The sequence below is a fragment of the Camarhynchus parvulus genome, chromosome 3 (genome assembly GCF_901933205.1).
Source record: "Camarhynchus parvulus chromosome 3, STF_HiC, whole genome shotgun sequence".
NCBI lineage: Eukaryota > Metazoa > Chordata > Aves > Passeriformes > Thraupidae > Camarhynchus > Camarhynchus parvulus.
Window position 1 is genome coordinate 45,550,262 of NC_044573.1, and position 13,459 is coordinate 45,563,720.

Genomic DNA, 13,459 nt, shown 5'->3' on the forward strand with positions numbered 1-13,459 from the left:
CAAAATTCCGAATATGAACTTATTCTTTTGAAGTCAGTGAGAGTAAGTGAGTATTGATTATTCCTGGGAAACACTGACTTTAGAGGCATAGAAATAAGTGCCCAGAATACATTAGAATTTTATACTGTGATATGGACTGTAACCTTGGACTTATATTCATCAGGAATTACATGGCAGATTTTGTGAGTGGATTTTACCATTTGGTGAGGGTGGGTGTTTGATTAGTTCTTTGTCACTGAGAAACTGAAACTTGTAGATAATAGTGATGCAGGCAGTATCAAGAGTCTAATGTTAGTCTCAAATACGCTGAAAATCATGCAGTGAGATCATGCTTATTACAGTGTGGGAAGGAGGTATTGATTCACCCAGGAAAAAAGTCTTCTGCAGATATTTTATTGCTGTCTTAAAAAACTTTCCATGATGATCATTCAAAGGTAAATTTCATTCCAGAAAGATCCTGTCATAAAATTAAAATAAACTCAACAAAATACCCACAAAGTAGAGGACAGTTATTATTAAAAAAAAAAGGTTTCATAGCTGTAACAATAGCAGTTCATTTTAGTACTGCTGTTGTTTTTCCATCTAAAGATGTCAGTAGTACACACAGAGATATGCAGATATAAATAATCTTCATGATTCTGTAAAATAATTTTGTTAATGTGTTCTTTTGCAGTTTGGAGTTTGGGTTTATGTTTGTATTAGAGTTATTATGCTGACTGCTTAAAAAGAAAAAGGACTTGTTCAAACTTCTATGCTTTCTTCCCTTTTGACTAAAGGCTATTGTCTGTTTTCAAGTGTGTATGAACTCTATGAACTGCCTTGGCAGTTTGTAAAATTTTGGAGAAGAAAATCTCCTCTAGTATTTCAGATTAAAAGTGCAAGTCCCAAGGAGTTTTAGAAGCATGCCATGTGCCTGTTCCAAGATTAATAAGAGAGAAATTTGGGTTTTTTAAATAATACAGATCCAAAGGATAACAATTATATACCAGATTTTTTTTGTAAGACAGAAGACCAAAGAACAAGTAGATCCTCTTACTAACAAATCAAGTGAGTTTGGCTCCATCTGTTGCTCCTAGATTTCACAGCTCTCCAGGATTCCCACTTTAGCCTTTTTGACTTCAGTGACATATAGTTTGTTAAGCAACTTGATCTGCTTTTGATCTCTCCTGGCTGTCAGCAACGTTCCTTGATGCAGTCATGCCAAGCAATGACTTCTGTTCCTATGTCATTCCACAGAAGAAACTTTAGCACTTGCCACATGACTTAAATCAACTCACCATGTAAAGAAAATTGGGCATCCAGGATCACAGGAGTAGTGTGTGACACTCACTGATTAGGACTTCTGTTATATAACTAGTAATATCTGTATGTTTTTCTAGACACTTCAGAGTGCTCCAGGTAGAGCAGAAAGATGTAGAAAACGTGTATTAAAACAATCAGTATTCTAACCCTCTTTGCTCTGACACTCTCTTAAGGTTAAATTTTGGTTTAGGAGATTGTTGGATTTGTGGCCCAAATCCAGAGTGGATGTGGATGAAATTCTTCCAGAAGTATTTGGTTTAGGAAAGAACTAGAACACTAAAATGGCATTGTGATTTATAGAATTATAGCAAGTTAAAAATGTTTAGAAGATATTCTTTGGCTACACATTAGCATTCTAGCCTTACAACATTAAGTTTATTCTTGCTAATCAGAAACTAATTCATCACTTGTCACTTATTGCAAAACTTTCACTGAAGCTCAGCTAAAAGGGAATTAGAAACAATGTCAGGCTGAAAGTAAATCTGACTGGAAGAAGAGATTAATAGTACAATGAAATGCAGATTGCTATGAAATTGAGTTGAATTCAGTACTTGTTTTATATGTCATAATGTCATATTTAATATATTTGATTGGAAACTGACTACAAGCAATAATTATCATAATTAAACATTATTTTTGTAGTGATGCTTTCTTTTCCTATTCTGAGTGTTTACAACTCATTGAAAATTCTCCATCCAAAAGAAGCTAGGCTGTGTGGCCCAGTACATCTCCCTGATTTGGAATAAATGTGACTGAGAGTGTTTATAAAGTGTTAAGCATTTGCAGAACACTTTGTATTTTAAAAGTACGTTCCAAGAACAGCCCTGGAGTATCTTGGAAAAATACATGTTCCCTATTTTTTTCAGTGCTTCTTACAGTCACCTAAAGTTATCTATTCAGTTTGGACCTGCTAGTTGTAGAGCTGTTATGTGCTCTTGTGTTTAACACCTGCTGTGTGAATAAGAGCATTGCAAGTACCATCTTGTGCAATAAGGCTTTCAAAGGTTGTATTTGGGATGGTGTCAATGTGCAATTGAGAGAGTTCAGACAGCAATAGGCTTGCTAGTCACTCCTCTTGCCTCAGTAAAGGTTATCCTCAATACCTAGAAAGAGTTCCCAACCCCTGAGAGTTCAGTCGAGCTGTAGTTTGAGATAGAATTTTCCTCTTCATGGTCAAATCTGTGTCTGAGGTGCAGGGATTGCTTTGCAAAATAAGATTGCATCCGCTACTAGTTCTTTAATAAGTAATATTAATGCTTTCAGACTAAAGTTTAAAAGAAATTGCAGCATTCTATTTGCCCTTCTCTCGCACACACGCACATGTATCCTGGTATCTTTCCATATTCTCAGGACTGTGTTCCATCATAATTCTGATTATGGATCTAAGACTCTAGCAACATTCCAATGCCACTTCTTGATCAGAAGTAAGAGTGGTATTAATTGCAAATTCAATTAACAAACTTGAGCAGCCTTAATCTATTCAGGGCCCCACTTCAGGTGGAAGAAAGGGAAGGGATTTTTCTTCTAAATTTGACCATCCTCTCCTAAAGGAGGAGAGGGACAATCTAAGGATTGATAGATTTTTCAGTTAAGGAAAGGCCTTGAGCCTAATCTGGTGATTTGTCTTTTAAAAAACTAAAGTTTGGTGAAATAAAGAATATCCTAAGAGGTTTCCCAAAAAGATTTTTGAATGTGCTTGTACACTGGTATTTCAAGTTTCAAGAGAAGGCGGAGCTGCACTAGAGAGAATTGAAATGAGAAAAAAATTGTATTCTTTAGAGTTTGAATTCATTGCATCATCAAAAGCATTCAGAATTTGAAATGTTTGTGGCTTTGTCATTCTCTATTAGTAGTTTTGCTACCAATGTGAAGAAATAAATCCCTTATTTTTCGTCTGTGATCCATAGACCCATATTCTGGTGAAAAAATTCCTTCAGTCTTTTATAAAAAAATGCCAAATCACTCAAGATAATTAATAGCAAAATAATATAGCAACAGTAGTGGTTAGGGTCAGTCCTCCAGGTATCTCTATCACTTACCTTTACAGAAACAGGTATTATTTTAACAAAATTAAATCTTTACATTTGCCTACTCATTAACAACTGTACATCCACAAATTCTATCTGTTTGTTCTATTATCACTGAAGGGGTTAATTGCTGCAGCTATGCTGCATGCAGATTCCTAAACCTAAACCAGATGTAAACTAAAGCCAGGCTTTCAGTCAATCTGTGAGTCATATTTAACTGTCCTTAAAACTCCAAACAAGGAGCTGTCTATGGAAGCCCTTGAAGACTCAGCAGTTCTTAGTGTAAGTCATTACAATTCCAAAAAAAATAAATACAAGAAAATTAAGAGCTCTTTCTGTATTTGTGGCTGGGTTCATCAGTGTGTCTTTTGATGAGGCCAGTGTTGTTTCCTTTAGATAAAGTCTGAACTTTCTTTTAAAGTCACAGGTTGTGGTTGTAAGGAATCCAGAAAGCACTAAGGAAGTTGAGAAAGTAGTGATAAAGTTGTTCTATAGTTTTCAGACAAGTAGGACACAGGCATATCTCCTGTGGAAGTCTGAGTACTCAGAAAATTAAGGACATAATTTCAAAACTTCCATAGAAGCTTAAATACAAATAGTCGAGCAAGTCTTAATTAAAGGTGTGCTCTCAAATATCTTAAACTATCTTGAAAATCCACCTGACTTCTAGAAGACTTTCATAGATAAGTATGCAGTTTCTGAATTAGTAACAAAAACAGCTTAATGGACATGTTAATTACTCATCCAAGATAATTCATTATTGTGCTTGCTTGCTTTTTGGTTTGTTTGGTTTATTTTTGGATGGGTTGGGGATTTTTATTGTTGGGTTTGGGGTTTTTGTTTGTTTGCTTTCATTTTTCATTTAATTTTTTTTTTGGGTGGCGGGGGGTGGGGGTTGAAAAGAAAACTGCTGTTGCCCATTGTTATCCTTGCCAAAGAAAATGCAGTAAGGCTGAGGAGCAGCTGGTCATCTGCTCACCCATTTTGTTCAAATAGAAATCTTTTATGTTTAGAAGAGATTTAGCCCCTGCTTCCAGGGGCTAAAATTTAGCACCCAACAGAACCAGCTGGAAAATGTGCATTAGACAGATATTATAAATGTTGAAAACTTCTTTTTTCTCCTTTTCAGAAAGGTAAAATAACTATTTTTGATAATGAGACTGAGCGCATTTTACATCACTTACCAGAATTACTTACTGAAAATGTTAGTGCAAAGCACAGATTTTGTCACTTCCCTTTTCCATATAGATGTCTCTTAAATGATAGTGGCTGTTGTAAAACTTTATATGTTTTTACTAAATTGACCTGAAATAAAACAAAAATATAGGATGAGCAAGCTAACACAATAGCTTGAAAAAATGTAATTTATTGTATTTTAACACAGAAATAGAGAATGAGATGAATTCTTGAGATACTGGATACAGCTGAAATCACAATTTGTTTAAATCTCTAAACTGGTTTTGAGCACAGAATCTCACATAAATTTCCAGGTCAGGAGCATTTGAGACACATGTATATGTATGGGCAAAAAAAGTTGCCAGTTTGAATTGTCCACAAGAATCCGTTTTGATTCTTCTGTGAAAAATGGCATACAGTTCTCTGCAGCAGATGATCTTGACAGGAGATGAAATTAGATGTACTATCGGTCCTTACCACTGTTTATAGGGTTATAGGTTACATGTTGCTTATAGGCTAAAATTTATTTCGAGAGCTTGGAGAAAAGGTGTCTCTGCACTTGCCAACTTCTGTTTAGGATTTGAGATCTTTGGAAGATCTCAAGGGCATCATTTGGGACTAGAGGATACTGAAACCTTCACCTTGCTTTGAAGCAACAAAAAGTACCTTTATTCCTGTTTGGGCAATTCAGTCTTGTGACATCAGTTTCTACCTAGTGCTTGGCTTTTGTGAGTCTGCCTATATGAGTCTCTTTTGTGATGTCTTGAATTCATCTTTCAATTCCTTCAGTATAAGAAAAATTAAAATCTGCTGGAAGTAAATGCAGTTTTAAAAATATGCTAACTTTGCCTAAGTTTTTCAATTGTATACGCATCTGCTAAAATGAGAGAATAACTAAACGTGAGACTAGGGAATGTAAGACCAGATTTTGAGTCAGTTAAGAATAATCAGACAAGATTTTGCTTTAGACAAAACTTTACAAAGTCGTCACAGCAGATTCCCTTTGCCAATCTATTCCTTTGATATTTGGGATGTTTGGCTGAGCAGCTTCATGGTGATGTGTTTGAGTATGAAGCTAAGGATAAAAAATATTAAATTTAGAAGGCTATTTGTATTCTCACATACTTTTTTTCCCCCCATGTTTTTTCTCCATGTTGCTTAGAAGTTAATAAATACCCTTCTGACACAAGCATTTACTCAGTATCTTACTTCTTCATTTGGGAAGAAATACTGGGAACTGGTATTTTGTACTACTTTCATTAAGATCAACACTCTACGTTCTTCAGTTACAATGAGGAATAGCAATGGCTTATATGAATAGTGGGGCTTTATATTCTAGTGACAAATTATAGAAAACAATAAATGAGTGCTGTATCTGACAGGTTGTGCAGGGAGATTCAATTCCAGTCTTGGTGATCTGGAGAATGAAGAATCTTAGAAAGAGCTTACAGGCGTGTTAATTCTTTAATGAAGAAAGCAACTGATGAACTAGTTTGTTTTAAGCATCGTAATAATTATTACAATGGTAATAATGACTGGATTTTTTAATTTTTAAAGTGCGGATACAAAATGCAATATTTTACTCTCTCTACAGCAAGAGAAAGGGATTGTTTTCACTGTGTTTTCTTTTTGATTTTAAATTTTTTACACAGTGTTTGCAATTCAGGAATAAGGTAAAAAATGAACCTGAATGGTTATTCTTCTGAACATCATTGATTTTAGTCTTTTAACAGAGGGAGGGTTGTGAGCAGAAAGGAACAAAAATTACTCCACCAAAAACTGGACAATGAAAGCTATCATTAAATGCACACCCTTTCCCACACCACACACATGTGCACAAACAAATCAACTATGGGAGAACTTCCAGTATCTGAACAGTTAAGTAAGAGACATTTCATTTTGACAATCACTATTACATGTTATGTTGAAGTGGCTATTTTTGGTGGGTATGAGTCTTCATAATACGCTTTTCTTACACTGGCTGTGAGATCAGGGCTTCAACTGCAGCCATTCAAGAGTATAATGCTGTGCTGCTCTGAAAAATATTTAGTCCATATTCTTGAAAAAGCTATGGAATTTTTGGTGATGTTAAATGTTATGGTAGGTCCTATCACCTCTTTCAGCTCTGACACTTATTTTTGTGTAAGAGAAAAGAATAATCCAAGTTCTATATATTGCCATCAGAACATCTCCCTTTGCAGAATAGCGCATGGGTCCTCTATTTTTCTTCTGTCATATGTTGTTAGAAAATCCATGCTCATTTGGATTCCCTCTCCTATTTCACATGTATTGACTAATATTTTTTTAAAAGCTACAGGCTTCTCATTTGTAATATTACTTCATAAGTAGATTACCTAAGTAGACATATTTATGTTTATCTTTCCCCTAAAAGCCTGCTGTTATTATTTCTATTTCTCTCGAAGCTTAAAAAAATTAAAATCTAATTGTTATTATCACCCTGATTTTACTGTACTTGTGTGGAGTTACCAGTTATTTAAGTCAGTCTGCTTTTCAGTATATGTGCATGTTAAATATTAGGATAGTGCTTTCTGCTATCTCAAAATATTTTTCAAACCTTTAACAAGTTTTCTCTCTTTAAAGACATAGTAATAATTCTTTTTTTCCTAAAGAAAACCTGGATGGTAAGCAAGTAAATGCATATTTTGGAATATGTGCACTTGAACTGGAAATTCTGAAACAGAATCAAGCAGGATTCATTTCTGTTGAGTGATGGGAGCTTATCACAGCCTAAAAAGATCTCCCTTATGGTAGAGATTGGAGTTGAACATTCATCTGAAGTAAAAGTCTCAGGTGTTCTCTTAACCCAAATTAATTTAGCTTGGATAGTTGGTGGAAATGTGATGGTACCACCTTACCCACAAATGATGTTTGTGTCAGGGCTGCTTTAGGCTCCAGATTCTCTGTCTTGGTTTTTTGTCCAATAAGAAGCAAGCTGTTCTTGTTCAAGTTCTCTTGGGGAGTTCAAGCCATGAGTACTCTTACAATTTTTCACAGTCACTATTACCTGAGGGCAGGTATATCAATACAGTCTGGAATCTGAGTTTTTAATTTTGTTCCCATACAATTCTGCCCCTTAAATTTTTCTTTCTCCCTCAAAACCATTGAATACTTTTGTTAATTTTTGCTACCACTTATTTAAACTCATGCACTGGCCACAAATTATCTCCATATAAAAATATTTTACTGGGAACATGACTGTTCCTGACTCTGTTATCATAATGTTTGTACTTGCAGTGTGTTTGAGGCACATATTCCAGCAGTTTCACTGGATATGAATTAAAGTGTCTTTTCTTACAGTATGCAGATCCATGCTATGATGTGTCATCCTAAACTAATCTGTTACTCCAATTTCAGCATGTGAGACAGAAGCAGCAAAAGTTTATCAGCTATCACTAGAAGAGCACCTACAGCCCTTCAAAGACAACATGGAGCAATTCATTAGTCAAGGTAAATAATGAAACGTCGCTTAACCTTTTCATGACATTTCAAAGGAAAGTTATGGGAACAATGTTTATACATTGTGGGAAAGGGACTGTTTATTTTGGCATCATAGAAAGACATGAATTAGTTTGATCAGATGCCACACAGTTCTAACAGATTTGCGAAGTTGTTCTCTTGTACTGTAGGTGACTCACTCTCTTTTGCATGACAGCAAAGACAAATGCTATTGGCTTAAGTGTGTGATCTTCTAAGTTCAACATTCCAGTAGAAAACAAATTTACAGCCTTTGTTCCTTGAAAAATTACTGAAGCTGAATTTGTTTCATTAACTTCATTCCAATGAGATAATTCTTTTGTACGTGCCAAAAACATGGAATAAGCATAACAAAAGTAGTTAAAGGTTTTTCAGATACACTGCAAATCCATACGAAATATTTGGAAGTGTTTAATGAATAACACTGCAATAAAAAATATATTACAAATATTCAGGATCAACTGGCATCCTGAATATTAGAAAAACACCTTTAAAATGAATAGACTATGGTTTACTAGACCTTTCTTTGACAAGATTATAGGAAATATGGATAACTTTAGGTTTTCACTAATGAATGTGAGAGAATCTCTTGAAATTCTACTCTTCATTGACCAATTTGTTTTTTAATATAAGTCAGAATTCAATGCATCAGGGTTAAAATACCCTGATGAGTACACCAACATAATTTTAACATATTGCTGCTCATTCTGCTTTGATATTTCCTCTTATAATCGAAGACCTGTTGTCTCCTGAACAGGCATTATGTGGGAATTCTGTTTCTAGTGCTGATTGATCAATTCATTAACCTAGAGCTACCATATTGAGAAATAGTCATTAACTGAATGAGCTTTGTATTTGAGAGGCCTGTCAGATATGTCTTCCTGGTTAGAGTACCCAAGATGGTTATCTATCCAAATGTTATAAGTGGAATACCTATGGAATTACAGAACGGTTTGGGTTGGAAGGGACGGAACCAGGCTGCACATGTGCTGATCCGTGCTACGGGACTCTCAATTACAGGGAATAAATTGAACACACCCAATATTTTTAATCATCAAATATGAACTGATATTTTCTGAGACAAATGTCTACTAGCCAAGCCTGGCAAACAGGATGTTGTCTCCAGCAATAGTAGGTATTAATTTAAAACTAAATTCTGGTTATGTATGTATGGCATACAAATATTTCAGTAGTGGTATGATTGAACATGTAGCAAGTGTTTTGCATTAGGTTTATATTATAGTTTTTATGTATAGATAGGGGACGTTCAAATCACAAGTTTGCAAGATATCACTGTTGGCATACTGTAAATCATGTAGTTTTAGCCTTATTAACAGACTAGGAAATCAAACATGGGGATTGTCCCTGGAAGTGTTCAGGGCCAGGTTATGGAGCTCTGAGCAACCTTGTCTAGTGAAAGGTGTCCCTGACTATGGCAAGGGGGTTGGAACTAGATGATCTTTAAGGTCCCTTCCAACCCAAACCATTCTATTATATGATTATGTTTCAGCAGAAGTAAAATTTATTCAGATTTTGTTTTTTCTTTTAAAAACCATATTTTTAAAAGTCTCTAACTTTATACTTATGCTTATTTTATGATTTCTGGCTATAATGTCCAGAATATAATTTTATACATGCTGTATAGTGATCTGGTTTTGCAAAGATATGCAATTTCCTATGTGATTACATGTCTGTACTTTAGGAGGATGAGGAAAAAGAAAAGAAAAAAGGATATCCATCACATCCATTTAGAGGTTTGCTGTGTTCCCATATTAATAGTGTATATTGTTGGGTGCTTGACAAAAGGAGAAACCCATAATGTCAGTAAAAATATCACTGTCTCATGTTGAGGAAAATAATTAGAAATGTGTATTGTGAACACAGTAAAGTGTGACTAAACAATTTCTACATTTTTTTAAACTGTAGGGCCTATTATGCAGAATTCTGTCCTAATGTAAGAAAGACAAAGGCTAACATATAGCAAGAAAGAATCCCTGGTTAAGTTCCAAAAATAAAGTAATTTAAATACCTTTCATTATGAAATCCTTTGTTTTTACTTCATGGGATTGAATTCCGACTTGAAAGAGGCCATGTTTAAAGCAGGATTTCTCTTTCCTGTTCAGTGTTTGACAAGCTTTTGATCTAGATATTTTTTCTAGGGGCTTTTGTTGTTTGTGTAGACATAATCGATGAGTCTTTTCAGCTAGACTGCACACATGATCATTTAGAAAAACAGAGGGACAATTCTTGGCACCTTTTGGGGATTATTGTTTATATAACATATGCTCTGGGCAAAGAAAAATCAAGCTTTACGTTTTTATCTTTTCAAGTTCCAGTTTCTCTAAAGTCAGAAAAAGTTTTAACTTATAATTCAGATGAAAAGCATTTTTCATAAGGTTGAATTACTTGGCATGTTTATATGATGCCTTTTCAGAGTAGATAACTTGTGTGCATAATGGGACCCAAAAGTTCAAAGGAGCTAGTTACTTACAGCATATTCACTTATACATGTTGCAAGCAGCTAAAATGGAAAATGGTTTTCCCATAGGCAAGAAAACTTGGATACCAAATTAAATATCCTTGGCAAGGGCTTAGAAAGGCAATGCTTTATAAGAATAGTAACTGCCACACACAGCTAGATAATTTGAGTTATGTTACTGCAACAAGTCTAGCTGATTGTTGCTAATGATGTATTAATAAAAAAATAGTTTTTTAATGTTAACACTTTATTAGATTCATCAGAGACAAAACAAATATAGAGATATATAAAAGGTTGTATATTTCTAGCTTGATTGTAAAGATGGTTTCATTTGAAAGCTAAAGGGAAAGAGACAAGAATGTGTTCAGAATAATGAAATTTTTAGATTAAAGTGGTAGTGGTCTGCGTGATGAAGGCTGTCCAGTATTTGCCTTGCTATCCAAGTTAGTAGGATAAACAACCAGCATGTGCATTAAAGCATGCAAATTAGTGACAGGATGCCAGTCCTTTCTTGAGGGACTTCATGATCATTCTTATAGTGATCAATATGCTTAGCAGAAAGTTAAATTACCTCTGCTCTCCTTTCTACATTGGCTTAGTGGATATTGGCAAGCATGATTTACCCCATGCAGTGAATTTTTGAGGGTCTGTGTGCTTCAAAACCTCCAACAAAATTCTCTCTGTTCTTCCAGGTTATTTTCTTCCATGCTTTCTCCTCCTTGTTTTCTTTTAATGTTCTCATTTTGAGTCCACGTGCTGCAATCATTAAATGTATGATATGGTTGTCTTGTTCTTACAAATGTCAACTTTTTTTTCTGAACTTTGCCATAGTCATACAATTTAAAAAGGGAAAAATAAAAAAAAAAAGGTGGAAAATCTGCTTCAAAAAAGGATATTGATGATAAGTAGTCAGAAAATACACAACTTTTCTAAATAATTTTGTTTCTTATTTAGTTTTTTATTGCCATTTACCTAAGCATTTCCAATATGTAATATATAACTGTGAAATTTAGTAAAATTTGTCCTTTCCAATGAAAATTTATTCATACCAAACAGTAGGATTTTAAAATTTGCATGTTCCCAATATAGCATATATACTCACATTTTCTGTCTTTGAGTTATTCCTCACAAGTTATCACAATTTGAATGAGAGAGATTGAAAGCAAAGCACTGTTTGGGAACCTTGTCTCCATTGTTCCATATGCAGCTATGGATAGATAGGGATGCAAATGCATGGGAGATCACATCTACCAGCTTGGAAAGTTTCAGAAATCACTTCTTTTTCTGGTGAAAATGAGTCTGACATTAGACAGTGGGGAAATGCTGAGGGTAGTAATTATCACGTGGTTTGTAGAGGAATTTCATTACCAGTTAGTAATCCTTTAGCCTTGTCCCCGCTGGACAGGTTAGCCAGCTCAAACTCAAAGAACTGTGTGTGCATGAACCACAAATGATTCGTAGTCCTCAGGTTTTAACTGTGGTTAAGTTTGCAGTGAAAAGCAGACTCTGGGTGTCTGCTGTTGAGGTGCTGTCTAGGCTGTGCATTCTTGCCAGATTGATAAAGCAGGAAACTTATGGCAGGAGGTAGCAGCCATCACTCCCTCAGAATAGCAAGTCTTTTTTGGGAAATGGGAAGATTCAGTATGTTGAAATCACAGCTTTTCCACTGAAAGTCTATAAATTGTGAAAATGTTGCAGACTTCAAATCTGAGCAAATCATCCTACATCATATTAAGAAGCCAAGCCAATATGATTCGTTTTAGACTGTAGAAAAAAACATTATGCCATGGGAGAAGTACAAGCATTGTTTGCAGAAGTAAAAACAAAAATTTCTGATGTTTGGCTAGTTAATTCCAAAGCAATAAGAATTATTCCAGTGTGATTTTAAGTTTTGGACCACAAGGTAACCATTCAGTCTTTGGTTCCTTCTAGTCTAAATTTGCAAAACTGCAGTTCTGCTATTGTAAGTGAATACAAGCACCAGGTTTTGTTCTGCTGGACCCAAGAATACAGACTGTTCTCCAGACGTTAATTCTAGTCACATCCTCATGATCTTACAGAATAAAGATGCTAAAATTGTCGGTTGAACTGTCGGTAACTATCTCCTTCTTTTGCCTGGAAGAGCATTCGGGAACCCAGTTTCTAAACTGTTACTAAAGGAATGTATAAATCATGATGAGTTCTATTTATCGCTGTAGCTGCAACCAGATAGTTGGTCATGACTTGTTCTCTTAGGTCAAGTAGCAAAAGGCTGTGCATCATCAAATTGGGAATGACACTAAAGCATCAGGCTGAATCTTGGATGTCTGGGTTAAATTCCTGGCTCCAGAAATACTGTAGATGATTGCAAAATGAGTGCTGCTATGGTAATCTGAGTTCTGGCCTTTTCTAACCCAGAATGATTGATTTTGCAGATTTCATTTTCTTTAAATATTGTTTTTATAATTTGATAAATATAAGGGAGAACATAGCAGTAGTTCATAATTTTTCTAAAAATAATTTGAGGAAAGTATGACTGAAGCATGATTAAGAAGATGTATGAATAAATATGTTTTTGTTTTTCTTAAAAAAATTGTACGGAGCATTAAGAGGTTGGATATTAGTAATTTATGTGGAGACACTCACTTTAAATATTATTATGATTACCAAAATATCCTCATTAGTAATATCTAAAAAATACTTCTCTTCCGTTGAGAATAAAATGTTGGAGGAATATGAAGGGCAAGCAACATAAACTCATTAGAATGTAAGATGCAGGAATTCAACTTAAGCAGTTTAATTTTATAAATGTTTGCATTTTTCTGTTAATATTCTTTTTGTTGAATTATTGAAGGAGCTTTTAAAACTTGCTCTTTTTGTCCTGAAAGTATTCTTGTAATCTCACACTGACATCTTAATGCTGATAAATAGTTTAACGTCAGCATGATATAAACTTGTTCCCACTTCAGATGTCAGCACCTCCACTGGTGTGCATTTTTAC

At 34.7% G+C, this 13,459-nt stretch overlaps 1 protein-coding gene across 3 annotated transcripts in view; it reads left to right on the top strand.

Moving 5' to 3' along the window:
- The window catches only part of FMN2 (formin 2), a 154,494-nt gene that overhangs the window by 96,826 nt on the left and 44,209 nt on the right, over nt 1–13,459 (top strand). For all 3 annotated transcript variants that reach the window (XM_030946252.1, XM_030946254.1, XM_030946253.1), the window contains one exon: nt 7,881–7,973. In XM_030946252.1, the coding sequence (XP_030802112.1) occupies nt 7,881–7,973 (93 nt within the window). The remainder of the gene's footprint in view (nt 1–7,880; nt 7,974–13,459) is intronic.